Here is a 23,824-nt window from a genome sequence, read left to right as displayed (position 1 = left end):
GACCAGAAGGTGGGGGGGTCTAGTGGTCCAGGACCAGAAGGTGAGGGGGTCTAGTGGTCCAGGACCAGAAGGTGGGGGGGTCTAGTGGTCCAGGACCAGGACCAGAAGGTGGGGGGGTCTAGTGGTCCAGGACCAGAAGGTGGGGGGGTCTAGTGGTCCAGGACCAGGACCAGAAGGTGGGGGGGTCTAGTGGTCCAGGACCAGGAGGTGATGGGGGTCTAGTGGTCCAGTGGTCCAGGAGGTGGGAGGGTCTAGTGGGCCTCCAGCTTCTTCTCCACAGCCTGCAGGAGGAGCTGGGAGTAGCGCTCCAGCAGCTCCAGGGCCCGCTCCTCTCCTCCCAGCATGCATTGCGGGTCCAGCCTTCCCAGGGTTGGGGTGTTTAGCTCCGCCCTCAGGCTGCCAAAGGCCTCTGATAGGACCTTGTTCATCTCATGCTTATCAGGGGCTGAGGCGGGGGCGGAGCTACTGCTCACCTGGAGGTAAAACACACACACACATACATGTAACCTGTGTGTGTGTGTGAGTGTGTGTGTGTGTGTGTGTACCAGGGTGTGTGTGTGTGTGTGTGTGTACAAGGGTGTGAGAGTGTTTGTGTGTGTGTGTGTGTGTGTATGTGTGTATGTGTACCAGGGTGTAGAGGTGTGTGTGTGTGTGTGTGCACCAGCGTGTGTGTGTGTGTGTGTGTGTGTGTGTACAAGGGTGTGTGAGTGTGTGTATGTGTGTGTGTGTACCAGGGTGTAGAGGTGTGTGTGTGTGTGTGTGTGTGTGTGTGTGTGTGTGTGTGTGTACCAGGCTGTGGAGGTGCGCTGCTCTCCTGAAGGTCCTCTGGAGCTCAGCAGCTGCCGCTCTGCAGACCTCCAGGCTCACTGCGGGCAGGGAGACAGGTCAGAGAGACAGGTCAGGGAGACAGGTCAGGGAGACAGGTCAGAGAGACAGGTCACAAGGTGAGGGAGTGACAGGTGGTGAGGTAAGACAGGTCACAAGGTGTGGGAGAGACAGGTGATGAGGTAAGACAGGTGATAGTGTGTGGAGGTTCACCTGAAGACTCGTCATCGCCTCTTTTCTCGTCCTGGCTGGTGTCTAGGGCCTGGACATGCAGCTCCGCGGTGGGGACCACTTTCTCCCTCCAGGGCTCTGGAGTGGAGCCCTGCGCTGGGTCCTTCTGGTGCAGCTCCGTTGTGGAGACCGCTCCTTCTGTCCAGGATTCTGTGGCAGAGCTCTGTGCTGGGGTCTGGTGGTGCAGCTCCAAAGTGGGGACCACTTCCCCACTCGAGGGCTCTAAGGTGGAGCTCTGCACTGGGGCATGGGAGGTCTGGTGGTTCTGCTCCGCGCTGGGGACCACGTCCTCACTCCAGGCCTCTGAGGTGGAGCTCTGCACTGGGGCCTGGGGGATCTGGTGGTTCAGCTCCGCGGTAGGGACCACTCCTTCGTTCCAGGTCTCTGAGGTGGAGCTCTGCACTGGGGCCTGGGGGCCCTGGGGGATTCGCAGGGGCGCTGGTGAGGAAGAGGAGGAGCTGGGGGCCGTCCTGGCGGCCGGCGAGAACGCCGCCAGGCTGGGCTTGTCGGGGAGGGCGTGGCCAAACTCCACGCTGAGCTTCGCCTGCAGGTTGCCGTGGTTACCAAAGGAGGAGGCGGCGACGGAAGGGCCGGAGATGAGGGTGGGGACCACGCTGGCGCTGGGGGGCGTGGCTAAAGCACAGGCCCCGCCCCCCGTCGGGCGGTCCTCGGCGAGGGTGTCCAGGCCGTCCCCCAGAGAGGCGGAGCGGGACATCTTGGCCATCGAGCTGGTGGTCGGGCTCATGTAGGACCGGGACGCCCGCCGCAGGCCGCTAGCCGCCCCGTCGCTAGCAGGGAAGCTAACGGCGCCAGCGTAAGCATCGCTGCTAGCCACGCTGCTGGCCACGCTGCTAGCCACGCTGCTAGCCACGGGGCTGCTAGCGTTGTTGCTAGCGGTGACGTTGCTAGCGGTGAGGCTGCTAGCGACGACGCTAGCAGGGATGCTAGCGCTGACAGGGCTGAGTTTAGCGCTGCTGCTGTGGTTGATGGCGACGGGGCAGACCGCCAGCGGATATGGGCGTGGCCGGGGGGAGGTGGGCAGGGCAGAGGGGGCGGGGCGTCGGGGGGAGGAGGGCAGGGTCGTGGGTCGCTGGGGGAGGGGGGCCACCTCCCTGGAGGGGCGAGAGACAGGCTTCTCTGCTGGAGAGAGAGAGAAAGAGTAAGAAAGTGTGTGTGTGTGTGTGAATCGATGTGTGTGTGTGTGTGTGTTTGTTAGTGTGTGTGTGTGTGTGTGCGTCTGTTAGTGTGTGTGTGTGTGTGTGTGTGTGTGTGTGTGTGTGTGTGTGTGTATTACCTGCATCGGGCATCAGACTCTGCACTGATTTAGCCTTTCGGAGGCCAGAGGAGGAGCTTAGGTATGAGGCCACACCCCTGGCCACGCCCCCCACACTCCTCTTAGACTCCGCCCCCCCCGGGGGTTTCTTCCTGGCCCAGGCCTCGCTGGGCTGGTTCAGGGGCCGCACCTCCGAGACCTGAACCCTGGACCCCTTCGCTCCTCCTCCTCCTCCTCCTCCTGCTTCTTCTTCTCCTCCTCCTCCTCCTCCTCCTCCTGCTTCTCCTCCTGCTCCGGCCTGACTCGGGGTCTCAGAGGAGAAGGGGAACACAGACCTCCTGCAGAGAGGAGAGGAGAGGTCATGGCTAAAAGGGAATCAATCGTGCGATCGTTGATCCTTTTGTGTAGAACACCAAACGCTTGGTGTGTTTTGTGTGGTTTTTACTCTGTAATGTTGTTGACGCTGCTGTTTTGTTTTCGTTTGTCTGTAATGTTGGAACCTGTTCTGTACATGGTCCCTGTCAACTAAACCAATCAACTGGACTCAACGAAGGAGAGGAGCAGAACACAGACATGTTTCACTTAGTCAGGGTGGAGGTGACCTGGCTGGAGGTCAAGGGTCAGAGAGGGGTCAGGGTGGAGGTCAGGGGTCAGAGAGGGGTCAGGGTGGAGGTCAGGGGTCAGAAAGGGGTCAAGTTAGGGGTCAGGTTGGGGGTCAGGGTGGAGGTCAGGGTGGAGGTCAGGGTGGAGGTCAAGGGTCAGAGAGGGGTCAGGGTGGAGGTCAGGGGTTAGAGAGGGGTCAAGTTAGGGGTCAGGTTGGGGGTCAGGGTGGAAGTCAGGGGTCAGAGAGGGGTCAGGGTGGAGGTCAGGGGTCAGGGTGGAGGTCAGGGGTCAGGGTCGAGGTCAGGGGTCAGGGTGGAGGTCAGGGGTCAGGGTGGAGGTCAGGGTGGAGGTCAGGGTGGGGGTCAGGGTGGGGGTCAGGGGTCAGAGAGGGGTCAGGTTGGAGGTCAGGGGTCAGAGAGGGGTCAGGGTGGACTGAAGGTGGGGGTTACCTGGGGGGAGGGTTCTGTGTTCCTTGGCAGTGGAACCGGGAGGAGATGCTGAGGTTCTCGCTGGAGCTCTGCACGCTCCGGCTGGGACTCCCTGGGGGGCAGAACCAGAGGCTCAGGGGAGGGGCCAGAGGGGAGGTCATGTGACCGACAGCAGGCCTGTGATTGGTCAGGTACCTGAGGGGGTGTCGTCGGCCAGGGTGACGAAGTGCTGCTTGAGGAAGGCCTCCTGGTCGGGGGTCTGGGGGGCCAGCTTCCTCCCCTGGACTCCTCCTTCTGCTCCTCCTCCTCCTCCTCCTCCCCCCTCACCTGCTCCTCCGGCTGCTCCTGCTGCTCCTGCTCTTTCTCCCGCCGCCTCCTCCTCCTCCTCCTCCAGGTCCGAGGAGTTCCCGTCCATGCCGAGGCCCTCCATGTTCTCCCAGCCTGTGGACCAGGAGGAGCAGGAGGAGGAGGAGGAGGAGGAGGAGGAGGAGGAGGAGGAGGAGCAGGAGGAGGAAGAGGAAGAAGAGGAGCAGGAGGAGGAGGAAGAGGAGGAGCAGGAGGAGGAAGAGGAGGAGCAGGAGGAGGAGGAGCAGGAGGAGGAAGAGGAGGAGGAGTAAGAGGAGGAAGAGGAGGAGCAGGAAGAGGAGGAGGAGGAAGAGGAGGAGGAGGAGGAAGAGGAGGAGGAGGAGGGGGAGGAGGAGGAGGAAGAGGAGGAGCAGGAGGAGGAGGAGGAAGAGGAGGAGCAGGAGGAGGAGGAGCAGGAGGAGGAAGAGGAGGAGGAGGAGGAAGAGGAGGAGCAGGAAGAGGAGGAGGAGGAGGAGCAGGAGGAGAAGGAGGAGGAGGAAGAGGAGCAGGAGGAGGAGGAGGAGCAGGAAGAGGAGGAGGAGGAGGAAGAGGAGGAGCAGGAGCAGGAGGAGGAGGAGGATATGTCACTCCTGGTTCCACACGACGGGCTCCTGTGTGTGTGTGTGTGTGCGTGCCTCACCGTCCTGTGTGTGTGTGTGTGTGCGTGCCTCACCGTGCTGTGTGTGTGTGTGTGTGCGTGCCTCACCGTGCTGCGTGTGTGTGTGTGTGTGCGTGCCTCACCGTGCTGCGGGTGTGTGTGTGTGCGTGCCTCACCGTCCTGTGTGTGTGTGTGTGTGCGTGCCTCACCGTCCTGTGTGTGTGTGTGTGCGTGCCTCACCGTGCTGCGGGTGGCTGTGTGTGGGGGGGCTGCAGGGTGGGCTGGTGGAGGGGCAGTAGCCCAGGGAGCAGGCGCTGTCGGGGCTCGGCTCGTCTGGACCCCCCCTCTGGGAGCCCCCCAGCACCTCCTTCACCTGGAACTCCCTACGCACACACACACACACACTGTTAGACCATGACACACACACACACACACTGTTAGACCACCACACACACACACACTGTTAGACCATGACACACACACACACACACACTGTTAGACCATGACACACACACACACACACACTGTTAGACCATGACACACACACACACACACTGTTAGACCACCACACACACACACACACTGTTAGACCATGACACACACACACACACACACTGTTAGACCATGACACACACACACACACACACACTGTTAGACCATGACACACACACACACACTGTTAGACCATGACACACACACACACACACACACTGTTAGACCATGACACACACACACACACACACACTGTTAGACCATGACACACACACACACACTGTTAGACCATGACACACACACAAACACACACACTGTTAGACCATGACACACACACACACACACACACTGTTAGACCATGACACACACACACACACACACACACTGTTAGACCATGACACACACACACACACACACTGTTAGACCATGACACACACACACACACACACACTGTTAGACCATGACACACACACACACACTGTTAGACCATGACACACACACACACACTGTTAGACCATGACACACACACACACACTGTTAGACCATGACACACACACACACACACACACTGTTAGACCATGACACACACACACACACACACTGTTAGACCATGACACACACACACACTGTTAGACCATGACACACACACACACACACACACTGTTAGACCATGACACACACACACACACACACTGTTAGACCATGACACACACACACACACACACACTGTTAGACCATGACACACACACACACACACACACTGTTAGACCATGACACACACACACACACACACACTGTTAGACCATGACACACACACACACACACACACACACACACAGCCCACCCCCCCAGGCTGACACGGTCCTCCCAGCAGGGGGGGTAGACCACCCGCTCGTCCACATCTGGAGACAGGCGGATATACCCCGGCCTCTCTCTGGTCCTCATACCACCGTCCTCAGCCTGGACACAGACAGGGAGACAGACAGACAGGTAGACAGACAGACAGGAGGTGGACAGACAGGTAGACAGACAGACAGGAGGGGGACAGACAGGAGGGGGACACACAGGAGGGGGACAGACAGGAGGGGGACAGACAGGAAGGGGACAGACAGGTAGCCAGACAGACAAGAGGGGGACAGACAGGTAGACAGACACACAGGAGGGGGACAGACAGGTAGGTAGACAGACACCCAGGAGGAGGACAGACAGGTAGACAGACAGGAGGGGGACAGACAGGTAGACAGACAGACAGGTAGACAGCCAGACAGGAGGGGGACAGACAGGTAGACAGACAGACAGGTAGACAGACACACAGGAGGAGGACAGACAGGTAGACAGACAGGAGGGGGACAGACAGGTAGACAGCCAGACAGACACACAGGAAGGGGACAGACAGGTAGACAGACAGACAGGAGGGGGACAGAAAGGTAGACAGACACACAGGAGGGGGCCAGACAGGTAGAATTAAATATTTGTGCATAACATTTGTATTAAAAGGTAAGTTGATATGCTTCTGTGTGTGTGGGCGTCCATGTGTGCGTGTGTGTGCGTGTGTGTGCGTGCGTGTGTCCTACCCAAGTGGAGGTGACCTGCAGACTAACTGTACTTCCAAGCTCCTCCCCTCTCTGGGCATCAAGGGGGCGGTCCTTAAAGTGAGGTGGGCGGAGATTATCCTGGGGAGGGGGGGGGGGGGATATACTGGATTATTACTAGATTAGATGATATTGATCATGATGATAGTTATCTCTTTATCTATAAGACAGACAGACAGACAGACAGACAGACAGACAGGCAGACAGGCAGACAGGCAGACAGACAGACAGACAGACAGACAGACAGAGACAGGCAGACAGACAGACAGACAGGCAGACAGACAGGCAGACAGACAGCGCGCCTGTGTCAGTACCGATCCCGGCTGCTCAAGGTCCTGCTCCAGGTCCAGGTCCAGGTCCTGGTCCGGGTCCGGGTCCGGGTCTGCGTAGTGGTCCAGGTGTCGGAGGTCCATCATGGACTGGACCCCCATCAGGCGGTCGGCGGTCTCGGCCCGCCGGGACCAGCGGCGCCGCGGCGTGCGAGACGCCCCCTGTGGACACGGAGACGGTCGCCGCGGTAACGGCTGCTAAGCTAGGCCTCAGCAAGCATCAGCATCACACCAGTGAGCACCACGCAGCATCCTGTCTGCACAGGATGTCTTTCACAAACACCTATTGTACATCACATCCTGTCCAGACAGGAAGTGATGCGTACCAGTGATGTGTTTGTGTTGTGGATTCAAGTAGCTCCTCCCACTGACCTTCCTGCTGTCTGGGGACTTCTGGGAAGCCTTCTCCTGCTTGGTCCCTACTAGGGCACAGACATGCACGCCAACACACACACACACACACACACACACACACACACACACACACACGCACACACACACGCACACACACACACACACACACGAAAAGGTCAATGCGGTCGTCTATTTGAATGTCTATTTCAAAATCAGCCAAGTACTCTGTGTTTGATCAGAGGGCGGGGCCTAAATCTAGAGGGGAGGGGCCTGTGACCATGGGGGTTGGCCTCAGAGCAGAGGGAGTGGTCTGTGCACTCAGTCTCGATGGATCAGTGCTTTGTATGGTACATACTGTAACCGTGGAAACAGACCTGTGAGCTCATCCTTTCGTCTCGACGAAACACCACCCTCCTCATCCTCCTCTTCCTCCTTATCGCTGTCAGACGACATGTTGACAATGGGGGAGGAGCCATGGAGATCCCGCCTACACACACACACACACAAAAATAGGTGAAAAAACAACAAATGTTTACATGAGTCGTCTGTGTGTGTGTGTGCCTGCGTGTGCATGTGTGTGTGTGTGTATGCCTGTGTGCATGTGTGTGTGTGTGTGTGTGTGTGCCTGCGTGTGTATGCCTGTGTGCGTGTGTGTGTGTGTGTGTGTGTGTGTGTGTGCGTGTGTTACCTGGGGTTGTACTGAGGCGTCTTGTTCTGAGGTCGAAGGTCAGCCAGTCGCTGCAGCATACTGATGGTCAGGTCAGGACTCAGCCGCCAGACGAATATACAGCTAGAATAAAACATGACAATATTATACATAATATGACATCATATAATATATCGCTAGAATATAACATGACAATATTGTACATAACATGACATCATATTATATATAGCTAGAACATAACATGACAATATTATACATAACATGACATCATATTATATAAAGCTAGAACATAACATGACAATATTATACATAATATGACATCATATTATATACAGCTAGAATATAACATGACATCCTATTACATACAGTGAGGATATAAAATCACTTTATATTCATCTCATAAAACCTTATATTGAACAAACAAATGCTGTGTAAGTATGACTTCCTAATTACTGTAGCAATGTTATTATGATGTCATCAGTACTGTAGCGATGTTGGTATGATGTCATCAGTACTGTATTGATGTTAGTGTGATGTCATCAGTACTGTAGCGATGTTGGTATGATGTCATCAGTACTATAGCGATATGAGTATGATGTCATCAGTACTGTATTGATGTAAGTGTGATGTCATCAGTACTGTAGCGATGTTGGTATGATGTCATCAGTACTTTAGCGATGTGAGAATGATGTCATCAGTACTGTAGCGGTGTTGTTGTGATGTCATCAGTGCTGTAGCGATGTGAGTATGATGTCATCAGTACTGTATTGATGTTAGTGTAATGTCATCAGTCCTGTAGCAATGTTAGGTTGATGTCATCAGTACTGTAGCAATGTTAGGTTGATGTCATCAGTACTGTAGTGATGTGAGTATGATGTCACCAGTACTGTAGTGATGTGAGTACGATGTCATCAGTACTGTAGTGATGTTAGTGTGATGTCATCAGTACTGTAGCAATGTTAGGATTATGTCATCAGCACTGTAGTGATATTAGTATGATGTAATCAGTACTGTAGCGATGTGAGTATGATGTCATCAGTACTGTAGTGATGTTAGTGTGATGTCATCAGTACTGTAGCAATGTTAGGATTATGTCATCAGCACTGTAGTGATATTAGTATGATGTCATCAGTACTGTAGCAATGTTAGGATTATGTCATCAGCACTGTAGTGATGTGAGTATGATGTCATCAGTAGTGTAGCGATGTGAGTATGATGCATCAGTACTGTAGTGATGTTAGTATGATGTCATCAGTACAGTAGCGATGTGAGTATGATGTCAGTACTGTAGCAGCGCATTACCTATCTCCAGAGACGGTGATGAGATGTTTACAGTCATTAGTGAACTTCATCCCTGTCACGATCTCTGTTAGACAGACAGGCAGCACAGGCAGGGTGACAGGCAGCCAAACAGGGCGACAGGCAGACAGGCAGGCAGACAGGCAGACACATAGGGAGACAAGACAGACAGACATAGTGAACCATGATTGGAGGGTTTCGATAATCTGGAAGGTTTCATTATAGAGAATGTTCTAGCAGTAAGAGGTTCTAGCAGAATGAGGGTCTAGCAGTATGAAGTTCTTATATTAGAGGTTCTGGCAGAAGAAGTTCTTGTATTAGAGGTTCTAGCAGTACAAGGTTCCAAAAGATTCTAACAGTATTGAGGTTCCACCAGGTTCTAACAGTATTGAGGTTCCACCAGGTTCTGACAGTATTGAGGTTCCACCAGGTTCTAACAGTATGGAGGTTCTAGCAGCCGAACCCACCTGAATGGCCGTACATGGTGGCCACACATTCTCCTGAGTAGAAGTTGAAGATGCTGATGTTCTTATCGGAACAGCTGGTGGCGATGTAGAGCCCAGAGGGGTCTGTCTGCACCTGGGGGGGGGGGGGGGGGACAGTAGAGTAGGCTAGAGTGGAGTTCTATAGAACATAGTACAGTAGAGTATGTTAGAGTAGAGTAGGTTAGAGTATAGTACAGTAGAGTATGTTAGAGTAGAGTTCTATAGAGCTCAGTAGTGTATGTTAGAGTAGAGTAGGCTAGAGTATAGTAGAGTATGTTAGAGTGGAGTAGGTTAGAGTACAGTAGAGTAGAGTAAGTTAGAGTACAGTACAGTAGAGTATGTTAGAGTAGAGTAGGTCAGAGTAGAGTATGTTAGAGTATAGTACAGTAGAGTATGTTAGAGTAGAGTTCTATAGAGCTCAGTAGAGTATGTTAGAGTAGAGTAGGTTAGAGTATAGTACAGTAGAGTAGGTTAGAGTATAGTAGAGTATGTTAGAGTATAGTACAGTAGAGTATGTTAGAGTAGACTTCTATAGAGCACAGAAGAGTATGTTAGAGTAGAGAAGGTTAGAGTATAGTATATCTATAGCTATATATTATAGTACAGTAATGTAGAGTATAATAGAGTCTAGTAGAGCATGTCAGAGAAGAGTTTCAGACCTTGATGAGCGTTCCATCTTCTCCTTGAGAACCTTTATACATCTTCTTCTGTTTACCATTGCTGATGTTAAATATCCTGGAGGAGAAGAATACAAAATCTATTAATCTTCATTCTGTGTGCGTGCGTGTGTGTGTGTGTGTGTGTGTGTGTGTGTGTGTGTGTGTGTGTGTGTGTGTGTGTGTGTGTGTGTGTGTGTGTGTGTGTGTGTGTGTGTGTGTGTGTGTGTGTGTGTGTACCTGATGCTGCGGTCTTGACAGCCAATAGCGGCATACTTCCTGGTTGAGTCGATGTCCATGTCATAGAGGGTGGTCTTCCGGACCACATGGTGAGTCCTGGAGAACTCCATGCCCTCCTCTGTCTACACACACACACACACACACACACACACACACACAGGTCAGACAGTCTCTAGCCTCTAACATCATGTTGTATATGAGGTTAGCCTCTAGCCTCTAGCATCATGTTGTATATGAGGTTAGCCTCTAGCCTCTAACATCATGTTGTATATGAGGTTAGCCTCTAGCCTCTAACATCATGTTGTATATGAGGTTAGCCTCTAGCCTCTAGCATCATGTTGTATATGAGGTTAGCCTCTAGCCTCTAACATCATGTTGTATATGAGGTTAGCCTCTAGCCTCTAACATCATGTTGTATATGAGGTTAGCCTCTAGCATCATGTTGTATATGAGGTTAGCCTCTAGCCTCTAACATCATGTTGTATATGAGGTTAGCCTCTAGCCTCTAACATCATGTTTTATATGAGGTTAGCCTCTAGCCTCTAGCATCATGTTGTATATGAGGTTAGCCTCTAGCCTCTAACATCATGTTGTATATGAGGTTAGCCTCTAGCCTCTAACATCATGTTGTATATGAGGTTAGCCTCTAGCATCATGTTGTATATGAGGTTAGCCTCTAGCCTCTAACATCATGTTGTATATGAGGTTAGCCTCTAGCCTCTAACATCATGTTGTATATGAGGTTAGCCTCTAGCCTCTAGCATCATGTTGTATATGAGGTTAGCCTCTAGCCTCTAACATCATGTTGTATATGAGGTTAGCCTCTAGCCTCTAGCATCATGTTGTATATGAGGTTAGCCTCTAGCCTCTAACATCATGTTGTATATGAGGTTAGCCTCTAGCCTCTAACATCATGTTGTATATGAGGGTAGCCTCTAGCATCATGTTGTATATGATGTTAGCCTCTAGCCTCTAACATCATGTTGTATATGAGGTTAGCCTCTAGCCTCTAACATCATGTTTTATATGAGGTTAGCCTCTAGCCTCTAGCATCATGTTGTATATGAGGTTAGCCTCTAGCCTCTAACATCATGTTGTATATGAGGTTAGCCTCTAGCCTCTAACATCATGTTGTATATGAGGTTAGCCTCTAGCATCATGTTGTATATGAGGTTAGCCTCTAGCCTCTAACATCATGTTGTATATGAGGTTAGCCTCTAGCCTCTAACATCATGTTTTATATGAGGTTAGCCTCTAGCATCATGTTGTATATGAGGTTAGCCTCTAGCCTCTAACATCATGTTGTATATGAGGTTAGCCTCTAGCCTCTAACATCATGTTGTATATGAGGTCAGCCTCCACGGTGTTCACCTTGTGCGCGGTGCGGAAGTAGATGCTCTTATCAGCTCCACAGCTGACCATCCTCACCTTCCCTTCATTGGCTGGTGGACAGAGGAGATCACATGACCATTCATTCAGTCAGCGCTCTACATGAGGTCCTGCTCTAAACATTAGATGAGATTAGATTAAACTTTATTGTCATTGCACAAGTAAGGACAACCAGTACAACGAAATGCGGTATACATCTAACCAGTAGTGCAATCATTAAAAAGTGTTTTTCCTTATCACATCTAGTTAGATCTGTTGGACTAGTCAGAGTGTTGGTTAGTTAGTTACTCTACAGGTAACCAACCATCATATGGAGGTCCTGTTGTAAACATCTAGTCTGACGTGGTAGAACAGTCAGAGTGTTGGTTAGTTAGTCTACTCCAGGTAACCAGGTTACCAGGTGACCAGGTAACCAGGTAACCAGGTGACCAGGTGACCAGGTGACCAGGTAACCAGGTGACCAGGTGACCAGGTAACCAGGTGACCAGGTGACCAGGTAACCAGGTGACCAGGTGACAAGGTAACCAGGTGACCAGGTGACCAGGTGACCAGGTAACCAGGTGACCAGGTGACCAGGTGACCAGGTAACCAGGTAACCAGGTAACCAGGTGACCAGGTGACCAGGTAACCAGGTCACCGCCCAGCCGGCTCCTCACCAGCGAAGCGCACGGCGGTGATGGAGGACGAGTGCTCGTCCAGCGTCTGCAGGAGACTGTAGTCCCGCGCCGCGTCCAACACGTGGATCAGACGGTCTCTACTGGCCGTCGCCAGCAGCCTCAGACCTGGGAGAGACCGGGGAGAGACCGGGGAGGGAGCGGGAGAGAGACCAGGAGAGACAGGGAGAGAGACCGGGAGAGACAGGGAGAGAGACAGGGAGAAACAGGGAGAGAGGCAAGGAGAGAGACAGGGAGAGAGACAGGCAGAGAGACAGGGGGAGAGACCAAGAGAGAGACAAGGAGAGAGACAGAGAGAGAGAGCAGGAGAGAGACAGGAAGAGAGACCAAGAGAGAGATGAAGAACAAGTCTCTCACTTCATTTACACAAACAAGCTTGAGTGTGAGTGAGGGAGTGATGAGTGAGTGATGAGGTCTCACCTGTGTCAGGTTGAGAGTACTCCAGACAAAGGATCTCAGAGTCATGAGCCTGAACGTTCAGAATCTCCTCCATGTTCTCAGTGTCATGTATCCTACACACAAACACGCACACACACACACACACACACACACACAAACAGAGTATGTTTCTTGCTCTACCGACTGAGCTACACAAGGAATATGTGTAGGGAATCAAACCCCCAACCCTGCAGTGTTAACGATACGATCCCGTTAACGATCCCGTTATGTCCTCGCGGACCCTGACCCCAAGGGACCCCAAGGGCCTGACGTGCGCCTCCCAAAAATGTTAACCGTCCGTCGAGGCAACGCAGCAGCAAGGGCTGTGATTGGTCCGCTCACTAAAACCCGACGCAGAATCAAGACTGGTTCACGACTGCGTCGAAACGTCTGCGCGGTCCTTGCGTCGCGTGAACGTGGGACCATCATCAGCCCTTTAGTGCCTTGCTCTCTTAGCCTGGCTCCGCCCGCCTAATTACTTCCCCTCAATTTTAATTTTCCTTCAGTACTAGGTCTGTGTCTGCGGTATGTTAGTGGGTTTTCTCCGTCCAAAATTTCTGCGTCCAATCAGCAAACAGAGGGAGTGGCTGAGTGGTGGAGATCAACGACGTTAAAGTCAGCTCTCGTTGACGGACATCGTCACGCACGTGTGTTTGGTTTGTTTACAGCCTGCGCGCAACGTGATTCCCGGCCAAACGTTAGCGATTGGTTACGGCAGATCCAGAGTGGCACTGGGCAGATCCAATAGATTTAAACTTCAACAGACACCCGCCTTCAAGTGAGTTAACGTAGTACGTGAGTCTGGTAGGACCAGGCTCTGTACCTGAGGATGCCCATGCGGTCCCCTGAGGCCAGGTGCAGGCCGTCGGGGCTGATGCACAGGGTCCGGAGGCCTGTCCTGGTCTCAGAGGTCTGAGGCTCTGCCCCTGACCCCGCCTTCTCCTGGTTCCCCTGGGCAACGCCCTCAGTGTCCGTCAGTCCGGCCAGGGAGGGGTCGGTGTAGATGACCGACACCAGGTCCTGGATATGAATAGAGTTATTATGAATAAAACTGACCAATCACGCTTCGCCCCGTAAAACTTCACCAATCATGCTTTGCCTCGTTAAACCTGACCAATCATGCTTCGCCTCGTTAAACCTGACCAATCATGCTTCACCTCGTTAAACCTGACCAATCATGCTACACCTCGTTAAACCTGACCAATCACGCTTTGTATTAAGTGAGTATTAGTATATTTTAAGGTGTAATGTCTAAACTAAGTGTGTCCTAGTATGTATTAAGTGAGTATTAGTATATATTAAGGTGTATTGTCTAAACTAAGCGTGTACTAGTATGTAGTAAGTGAGTATTAGTATATATTAAGGTGTATTGTCTAAACTAAGTGTGTACTAGTATGCACTAAGTGAGTATTAGTATATATTAAGGTGTATTGTCTAAACTAAGAGTGAACTAGTATGTATTAGTTTAGTACCTGACTCAGTATATTCTTGGGGGTGTTGAGTCCGTCTGTGTTCCACAGCCGGATGGTGTTGTCCCCGGAGCAGGTGAGGAAGGAGCCAGGAGGCAGAGGGAGGTGACCTCCTCCTGCTCCTCCTACCCCCTCTGGACACACCTGAAACACGCAGGGAGTAGGTGTCAGATTTACATTCAGGGCATTTAGCAGACGCTTTTATCCCAAGCAACCTACAATAAGTACACCTGTCGGAAGAAAGAGAAACAACAATATGTCTGTCGGTACAGTAAGGATGTTCATAGAACCAAGTGCCAACACTAACAATCACCAGGTTAAACCATTCCCCTGTAATCAGCAGAGATAGCTAGGATAAGATGCTACGTAACTAAGTTCTATAAATAAATACGACACACAATAAGTACTTACATTAAGTGCCAGAGCGCACAACATACAATAAGTGCGTACATTAAGTGCCAGAGCGCACAACATACAATAAGTGCGTACATTAAGTGCCAGGACGTAGATACAACATGAGTTGATAAATGAGATATTAAATAAGAAGGTAAGCGTGACATGGGGGCTGACCTCCAGACCCCAGACGCAGGCTGAGTGGTAGAGGGCAGAGTAAAGCTTCCCGGGGCGCTGGGGGTCCCGGACGTCCCACACGTAGACGCTGTGGTCGCTGTACACACACGACAACCAGCGGCTGGTCGGGTCGTAGCTCACACACACCGCATCAGGGTACCGCACCGAGGGCTGGGTGGCAAAGAGCTGGCTGCAGGAGGAGAGAGGAGAGGGGAGGAGAGAGAGGAGAGAGGAGAGAGGAGAGGAGAGAGAGGAGAGGAGAGGAGAGGAGAGAGGAGGAGAGAGGAGAGAAGAGAGGATAGGAGAGAGAGGAGAGGAGGAGAGGAGAGGAGGAGGAGAGGAGAGGGGAGGAGAGGAGAGAGAGGAGAGGAGGAGAGGGAAGAGGAGAGAGAGGAGAGAGGAGGAGAGAGGAGAGGAGAGAGGAGAGAGGAGAGAAGAGAGAGGAGAGAGGAGAGAGGAGAGAAGAGGGGAGGAGAGGAGAAAGGAGAGGGGGAGGAGAGGAGAGGAGAGAGGAGGAGAGAGAGGAGAGAGGAGGAGAGAGGAGAGGAGAGGGGAAAGGAGAGGGGGAGGAGAGGAGAGGAGAGAGGAGAGAGGAGAGGAGAGGAGAGAGGGGAGAGGAGACAGGAGAGAGGAGAGGAGAGGGGAAAGGAGAGGAGAGAGAGAGGAGAGGAGAGGAGATGAGAGAGAGAGAGAGGAGAGGAGGAGAGGGGAGAGGAGAGGGGGAGGAGACGAGACAAGACGGGAGGAGAGGAGAGAGGAAGCAAGAGAGAGAGAGAGAGAGAGGTGGAGAAGAGAAGAGAGGAGAGGAGAGAGGAGAGGGGAAAGGAGAGGAGAGAGGATGGAGGAGGGGAAAGGGGGCAGGAGAGGAGAAGAGAGGAGAGGAGAGGATAGGAGGGGGAATCAGAGCAGAATATTACAGAATGGGACTTTCCATTGATTTGGGAACTAATGTTTAACTAAGGAGAGCTAAAGCGACCGTCCTCAGTGACGGAGCCTACCTGGCGTGCCTCAGGCTGCTGATGTCACAGCCCAGGGGATGTGGGCGGGGCATGGTGAACAGGAAGTGGAGGGTGACCGGACTGAAGGCCCGGACGGTCCCGTCAGCACAGCCGCAGAACAGCAGCTCCTCCGTCACACACACACACGTAGCCTGACACGTCTGCACACACACACGCACACACACACACACACACACACACACACACACACACACACACTCAGTGTAAGAGACGGACAGAGCAGCCATTGTTTGCCCCCTTTCTGCGAAAGAGTAGGACCGTCTGTCTGTCTGTATTCCCGTCTGTATTACCGACTGTACAATAGTCTGTGTGTCTGTCAGTCTGTCTGTCTTACTATATGTCTGTCTGTATCACTGTCTGTATTACTGTCCGTCTATCCATCTGTATTAACTTATGTCTGCATTACTGTCACTCTGTCTGTCTGTATTACTACACATGTCTGTCTGTAATCATTTATGGCAGCATTACTGTCTGTCTGAATTGCTGTCTGTATTCCCGTCTGTATGTCTGTCTGTCTGTCTGTCTGTCTGAGGGTAGATGGTGCTGCAGGTGAAGTGAAGCCAAGGTGACAATAGGTGGGGATGGGCCCCAACCCCACCCAGCCAATAGGTCGAGGCGTGAGGCTTGAGTGACAGGTGTGTAGAGGGAAACCATCCAATGGGGTGAGGAGCATGCAAATGGTGACGATGATCTGGATGTTTTATTTTGAAAAGACTCGATGATGATCTGGAGCTTTTATTTTGAAAGAATTGATGATGATCTTGATGTTTTATTCTGAAAGACTTACTGTAACTGAGTCCACTCTCTGGACAGGAAGAAGACAAGGGGAGGATATATAAATATTATATACATAAAACGGTCAGTATATAATATGTATACGGTTTGGTTATTAAATAAATAAGAGAACTCTAATCCAGAGATATTTATATATCTATAAATAGATATATAGATATAGAGAGAGAGATAATAATATACATATTATTTAGCCAGAACCAATCGGCAGGCCAGGATTCCCCAGCCAATCAGGTAGCAGACTCACCCGTAGCTCCACCCACTTGTCCAGGAGCCTGCGCTCGTTGAACTCGCAGAGCAGGCCGGAGGAGGTGATGCAGTAGGTGGAGGCCGCCTGCTTACCCCGCCCACATGCTACGTCACTGAAGAAGTTGTTGCGGAGCTCCCCCAGCAGGCCGGAGCGGCCAGAGAGGGGCACCGTGGAGCTCACCTGGGAACCAGAGGAACCACACCCTCCGTTAGCCTCCGATAGCCTCCGTTAGCCTCTGGTAGCCTCTGGTAGCCTCCGTTAGCCTCCGGTAGCCTCCGTTAGCCTCCGATAGCCTCCGTTAGCCTCTGGTAGCCTCCGTTAGCCTCTGATAGCCTCTGGTAGCCTCCGTTAGCCTCTGATAGCCTCTGGTAGCCTCCGTTAGCCTCCATTAGCCTCTGATAGCCTCTGGTAGCCTCCGTTAGACTCTGATAGCCTCCGTTAGCCTCTGATAGCCTCTGGTAGCCTCCGTTAGCCTCTGGTAGCCTCCGTTAGCCTCCGGTAGCCTCCGGTAGCCTCCGTTAGCCTCTGATAGCCTCTGGTAGCCTCCGTTAGCCTCTGATAGCCTCTGGTAGCCTCCGTTAGCCTCCATTAGCCTCTGATAGCCTCTGGTAGCCTCCGTTAGCCTCTGGTAGCTTCGCTAATGTTCACCATCTCTGGTAGCTCTGAAGCTAATTGTAAGTTAGCTCTGGTGCTAATGATTTGTAAGCCCTGATGGTAAAATTCAGTCAGCGCTGATGGTAATATTCAGTTAGCTCTGATGCTAAATTTCAGTAAGCTCTGATGCTGATATTCAGTTAGCTCTGATGCTAATATAAAGTTAGCTCTGATGGTAATATTCAGTTAGCTCTGATGGTAATATTCAGTTAGCTCTGATGCTAAATTTCAGTAAGCTCTGATGCTAATATTCAGTTAGCTCTGATGCTGATATTCAGTTAGCTCTGATGCTGATATTGAGTTAGCTCTGATTCTAATCTTCAGTTAGCTCTGATGCTAACATTCAGTTAGCTTTGATGCTAGTATTTGTTAGCCCCAATTCAAATGATCTTCTAGCTCTGATGCTAACGATTTATTTAGCTGTCATGCTAACATTCAGTTAGCTCCAGTTTAGCTGACGTAAATAGTCTGAAACAATGACGCTAACATTCAGACAGGTTAGTTAGGGGAGAGACCGGTGTCACCTCACTGACCTGTCTCACTTCACTAAGTGAGACAGGTCAGTGAGGTGACACCGGTCAGGGAATTTAAACAGGTTGTAGAGGTGTGAGACAGGTCAGGAATGGGTGACAAGTCAGTTAGAGGTGAGACAGGTTAGAGGTGTGAGACAGGTCATAGAGGGGTGAGACCTGTAAGAGGGGGGAGACATGTCAGCCAGGTGAGACAGGTCAGTGGGTGAGACAGATACCTTGGAGGTCTTGGTGTGGTCCAGGTACCAGAACTTGACATGTCGGTTGCCGGCGGTTACGAAGTAGGAGCTGTCGTCGGAGAAGGAGACGGCCGTCACCCGACTGGACACCTTGTTGGCGGAGACCACCACGTTCTTCTGCTCTCACACACACACACACACACACACACACACACACACACACACACACACACACAGGGAGAGAGAGACACACACACACACACACACACAGGGAGAGAGAGACACACACACACACACACAGGGAGAGAGAGACACACACACACACACACACACACAGGGAGAGAGAGACAGACACACACACACACACAGGGAGAGAGAGAAACACACACACACACACACAGACACACACAGGGAGAAATACACACACACACACACACATAAACACACGCACATACACACGCACACACACACACAGGGAGAGAGACACACACACATACATACACACACACATACAGGGGGAGAGAGACACACACACACACAGGGAAACACACACACACATACACACACGCACACAGGAAGAGAGACACACACACACACACATACAGGGGGAGAACGACACACACACACACACACACACACACACACAGGGAGAGAGAGACACACACACACACACAGTTATGGTCTAAACTCAAACATGTGACATTATGGTTCCTGGAAAAAAATCACTGTTCCAATACAGACAGACGGACAGACAGACAGACTGATAAAGAGACAGGCTGTTAGACAGACGGATAGACAGATAGACTGTCGGATTAGACAGATAGAGAGACAGACTGTTTGAGGAACAGATAGAGAGACAGAAAGACAGACTGACAGACGGAGAGAGAGAGACATGCCGTAAGGCAGACAGACAGACAGACAGACAGGCTCAGAGAGACAGACCTTCCAGCTCCACACGTTGATGATCATGTCGTGGTGGTAACCCACGCTGACGATGTACTTGCTGTTGGGGGAGAAGGCCACACAGGACACGCCGTACTTATGCTCCTGTAGCGCCACCACCTGGACACACTCAGACACGTCCCACACACGCACCGCTGGCATGTGACCGCTCTGAGAGGAGGGGGGAGAGAGGAGGGGGGGGAGAGAGAGGAGGGGAGGAGAGGAGGGATATAATCAGATGAGTATGAAACAGTACAACCTCTTCTACCCCCTCCCTTTATATACACTGACCATTATATACCATACAATACTTGATTCAATAATGTGTGTGTGTGTGTGTGTGTGTGTGTGTGCGTGCGTGCGTGCGTGCGTGCGTGCGTGCGTGCGTGTACCTCTCCAGTTACGATGTATTTTCCATCAGGGGAGAAGGCCAGGGTGGTGATGGTCTTCCTGTGAGGAGAGAGAGACAGCTGATTGGCTGCTGAGCTGGATAGCAGCCATGTGATTGGCTGGTCAGGGGGTGAGCATGGATGTGATTGGCTGTCGGGTCGTACCTGGAATGGTTGAAGATATGATGCTGCTTGTTCTTCTTTGGATTCAGCAGAACCACCACACACCTAAACACACACACACACACATCATTGAATCAAGTATTGTATGGTATATAACGGTTAGTGTATATAAAGGGAGAGGGGAGGGGGGAGAAGAGGTCTGCGGTCCCCCCTCAAAGGAACATACATGTAGTGTGACTCCCCCCCTTTCCCCTCTCCCTTCAGATAGAGGGGGGGAGGAGGGGGAGAGAAACCAGTGGAAGGATCGAAGGGAGAGAGAGAGAGAGAGAGGGTTCCATTGACCCAGATTGCTGCAGTGCAGTAAACCAGTTACCCAGAATGCACCTCTCCCATCCACTTCTAGTGAAAGTTCTAACCGGTTACCCAGAATGCACCTCTCCCATCCGCTTCTAGTGAAAGTTCTAACCAAGAATGCACCTTCCCCCTCCTGTACAGTCTGGGTGTGTTTGTTCGTGTGTGTCTGTGTGTGCCTGTGTGCATGACTATGTGTGTCTATGAGTGTGTATGACTATGTTTTTATATGTGTTTATATATGTTTATACGTGTGTATGTGTGTTTACGTGTGTTTATGTTTGAGTGAGTAAGTCAGTGAGTGAGTAAGTCAGTGAGTGAGTGATTGTGTGCGTGCGTGCTTGTGTGTGTGCGCGTGCGTGCGTGCGTGTGTGTGCGTGCGTGCGTGCGTGCTTGTGTGTGCGTGCGTGTGTGCGTGCGTCTCGTGCGTGCGTGCGTCTCGTGCGTGCGTGCGTCTCGTGCGTGCGTGCGTCTCGTGCGTGTGTGCGTGCGTGTGTGTGTGTGCGTTCGTCTCGTGCGTTCCTGTGTGCGTTCGTCTCGTGCGTCTCGTGCGTGTGTGTGCGTGCGTGTGTGTGTGCGTTCGTCTCGTGCGTGCCTGTGTGCGTTCGTCTCGTGCGTGCGTGCGTGCGTTCGTCTCGTGCATGCGTGTGTGCGTTCGTCTCGTGCGTGCGTGCGTGCGTGCGTGCGTGCGTCTCACCCAGCAGGGTAGGCCACCAGTCCGCTCCGCGGGTCACAGGCCAGCGCTCGGTTCCCCGGGGCTGTGATGCCCAGAACCTTCTCCAGAACCACCTGACACACACACACACACATTATATTACTAGGTCATACCGGACATGCTGGTTATACTGGTTCTATGAACGTCATTACTGTACCGACCATATTGTTGTTTCTCTTTCTTCTGACAAATGTACTTATTGTAATAAGTGCATTTGGATAAAAGCGTCTGATAAATGCCCTGAATGTAAAGGAATACACCAGTCAATCAGACAGAGGAGCTGTAGAGAGAGGAGTGAGAGGAGGAGTGAGAGGAGCTGTAGAGAGAGGAGAGAGAGGAGCTGTAGAGAGAGGAGGAGGTACAGGAGGAGGAGTGAGAGGAGCTGTAGAGAAAGGAGGAGTGAGAGGAGGAGTGAGAGAAGGAGGTACAGGAGGAGGAGTGAGAGGAGGAATGAGAGGAGCTGTAGAGAGAGGAGGAGTGAGAGGAGCTGTAGAGAGAGGAGGAGTGAGAGGAGCTGTAGAGAGGAGGAGGTACAGGAGGAGGAGTGAGAGGAGGAGGAGTGAGAGGAGCTGTAGAGAGGAGGAGGTACAAGAGGAGGAGTGAGAGGAGGGGTGAGAGGAGCTGTAGAAAGGAGGAGGTACAAGAGGAGGAGTGGTTGCTGAGCTGACGTTGAGGTGCTTCCCATGGAACCCAACCACAGCTAATTGGATCAACTTGAATCTAATTGATTGGACTTTAATCAGCAGCCAACTGCAGCATGTCGCCTGTCGCCTGGTGACCTGGTGAAGGCGGAGCCTGTCCTAGCAGCTGGGGGCGAGTAGATCGCTCGGCTAGAGGTGTACCGGCCGCGCTGCACGTGGGAAGCAACACTGTTTAGAGACGCGTCCGTGAAGCATCCCAGATTAGACCATGTGATCCTTACTGCTGCACAAGCACACACACATACACGCGCACAATCACACACACACACACACACACACACAGACACACACACAGACAGACAGACACTTCATACCGTGTTAAAGGACATTCTTCCTTGAAATCGACAACTTCTCCTTCGTGTTTTCCCTTTGTTCCAATATCAGCTCACTAAGTTCTGTAGCCATACTGTAATGGCATTATACTGCATGCTAATAGCTAGCTAGCAGCCTGTTGTGTTAGCCGCCATGGCTAACTGGGATAACTTTGTTGGTTCTCTAAAGTGAAGGGAGGTCTTCAAACACAAACTGTAACCACTCCCATAAAAGAAGGTCTGTGTGCACCTCTCTCTCTCCCTCTTTCTCTCCCCCCAACATCACTCTCTCTCTCTCCCCATCTCTCTCTCACTGTTAAATATTATATAAAGATTATAAGTGAATAACAGCCCTATAATAACAAACCAGCAGCCCTAGATACTAATAGTGTATAATATGTGGAGCTACAGTGTTGTGTAAACATTTACAAAGTACATCTTGGTGTCTCTCTCTCTCTCTCTCTCGCTCTCCCTCTCAAGTCAAAACAATCCCTAGCTCCCTCTGTACAGTATAGTATTGTTGCCCCCCCCCCCCCCATTTGCTCCATCAGCAGAACTCTGAGGTCACATGACAGATCACAGGATAGGGCTTATGAGCCTATTGGCTCTGCAGCTGTCAATCACAGGGTGGACCAGTGAGGGACCAGAGGGAGGGGCTTGCTACAGCTAGTGGTCTGGATGGCTGCACACCACTAGGCTAGCTAACCCTGTCTGTCTGTCTACCCATCTGTCTATTTCTGTGTGTGTGTGTGTGTGTGTGTGTGTGTGTGTGTGTGTGTGTGTGTGTGTGTGTGTGTGTGTGTGTGTGTGTGTGTGTGTGGGTTTCTCTTCATTGGTCAGTTTCTCTCTGTCTACAGTCAATATACACATACATTTACATGTACTGTTTCACACGTGGACAGTACAGGTTCAAACTAAACAAGTCAAACCAGACACACCAGGATGTATGTGTGTGTGTGTGCAAGCGCGTGTGTGCGTGTGTGTGTGTATAAACACCACATGGGGGTTTAGGAAGGTTTACTTTAGACACATGACACGATTAACATGAGAGAGAGAGAAACATGTTTACATCAAGATTGTACTGTGTAAATGTTTACACAACTTCTGCACATTGTTTCATATCGTAGCTCTCCATATTAAACCCTATTAGTATCTAGTAGTGGTTTATTATTATAGGGCTGAGGGAGAGAGAGAGAGAGAGAGAGAGAGAGAGAGAGAGAGAGAGAGAGAGAGAGAGAGAGAGAGAGAGAGAGAGAGAGAGAGAGAATCTCCTTGGTTCATCCCTGGGGTCCCCCAGTACTGTCGCCCCGCTATCCCACCTCCAGACCCCAGTGTGTGTCCCACCTTGCTCCCGAGGTTCTCCTTGTGTTGCGCCTTGCTCCTCCTCAGTTTGATGGACGGAGATCGGAGGAGGCTCCGGATCCGACTCTTAATTGTGGCTCCGTCTGCGGCCATCCTGAGATAGATCCGCACCAACTAGACTGGACAGACTGAAGACCTCCGTCGCCGAGCTCACAGACCCGCTAACATGTCCCGTACGTGTCGCCGTGCGCGTCGTCCGTAGGTCTCCAGGTTTTGTTCCAGTTCAGCGACTCCTCGCCCTCCAAAGCCTCCCGCCCGTCCTGGTGGTAGAAGGATACTAAACACACTCCCTGGTTCCCGACGCTGCGGTCAGAGCCGACCGAACCTCGGTCCGATCGCACCGGCACTGAGACCCTGCTTCCCGGCAGCTCTACCGGTGTACGGCAGCACGACGGGGGCGGTTGGTCGGGACTACTGGACCTCCCCCAAAGCGGGAATCACACAAACCCAACCTAAGCCACCGCAGCAAAACCGAAGTCCAATTGAAGTCCCATTCAATAGGAATCCATGCCGTTCCGTGTTGGTTGTGAAATAGGCGACACACCATAG

General features: G+C 51.7%; 1 protein-coding gene across 2 annotated transcripts; it reads right to left on the bottom strand.

Moving 5' to 3' along the window:
- Positions 1-51: 51 nt before the first annotated feature.
- mapkbp1 (mitogen-activated protein kinase binding protein 1) lies at positions 52-23,818 on the bottom strand. 2 transcript variants are annotated; one of them, XM_079752545.1, is made up of 31 exons: positions 23,258-23,818; positions 20,884-20,975; positions 19,878-19,940; positions 19,716-19,773; positions 19,324-19,494; positions 18,421-18,558; positions 17,016-17,198; positions 15,956-16,116; positions 14,958-15,147; positions 14,391-14,531; positions 13,742-13,938; positions 12,901-12,992; positions 12,463-12,588; positions 11,789-11,859; positions 10,418-10,539; positions 10,181-10,256; positions 9,504-9,615; positions 9,040-9,103; positions 7,759-7,860; positions 7,445-7,557; positions 7,089-7,138; positions 6,702-6,878; positions 6,370-6,468; positions 5,640-5,755; positions 4,544-4,686; positions 3,556-3,801; positions 3,382-3,472; positions 2,351-2,667; positions 1,039-2,196; positions 790-866; positions 52-473 (listed from the first exon to the last, which is right to left on the bottom strand). In XM_079752545.1, the coding sequence occupies exons 1-31, from the start codon at positions 23,366-23,368 to the stop codon at positions 252-254; spliced, it is 5,079 nt and encodes a 1,692-aa protein (XP_079608671.1). In that variant the 5' UTR covers positions 23,369-23,818; the 3' UTR covers positions 52-251. The 2 variants fall into 2 exon arrangements, with proteins under 2 accessions (XP_079608671.1, XP_079608672.1); XM_079752546.1 differs by having other exon boundaries at positions 7,089-7,135.
- Positions 23,819-23,824: the final 6 nt, after the last annotated feature.

This window comes from Pollachius pollachius (genome assembly GCF_949987615.1).
Source record: "Pollachius pollachius genome assembly, chromosome: 15".
Lineage (NCBI taxonomy): Eukaryota > Metazoa > Chordata > Actinopteri > Gadiformes > Gadidae > Pollachius > Pollachius pollachius.
This window is presented reverse-complemented; position numbering and strand designations above follow the sequence as displayed.

Bases quoted from the DNA above. Each gene is read 5' to 3' on its own strand.
- mapkbp1 (XM_079752545.1), bottom strand. From the start codon at position 23,368: ATGGCCGCAGACGGAGCCACAATTAAGAGTCGGATCCGGAGCCTCCTC. The intron at 16,117-17,015 runs GTGAGTCTGCTA...GTGTGTGTGCAG, and splicing joins ACAAGTGGGTGGAGCTACGG to ACGTGTCAGGCTACGTGTGT. The intron at 3,802-4,543 runs GTGAGGCACGCA...CCTGGTCCACAG, and splicing joins ACACAGCCACCCGCAGCACG to GCTGGGAGAACATGGAGGGC.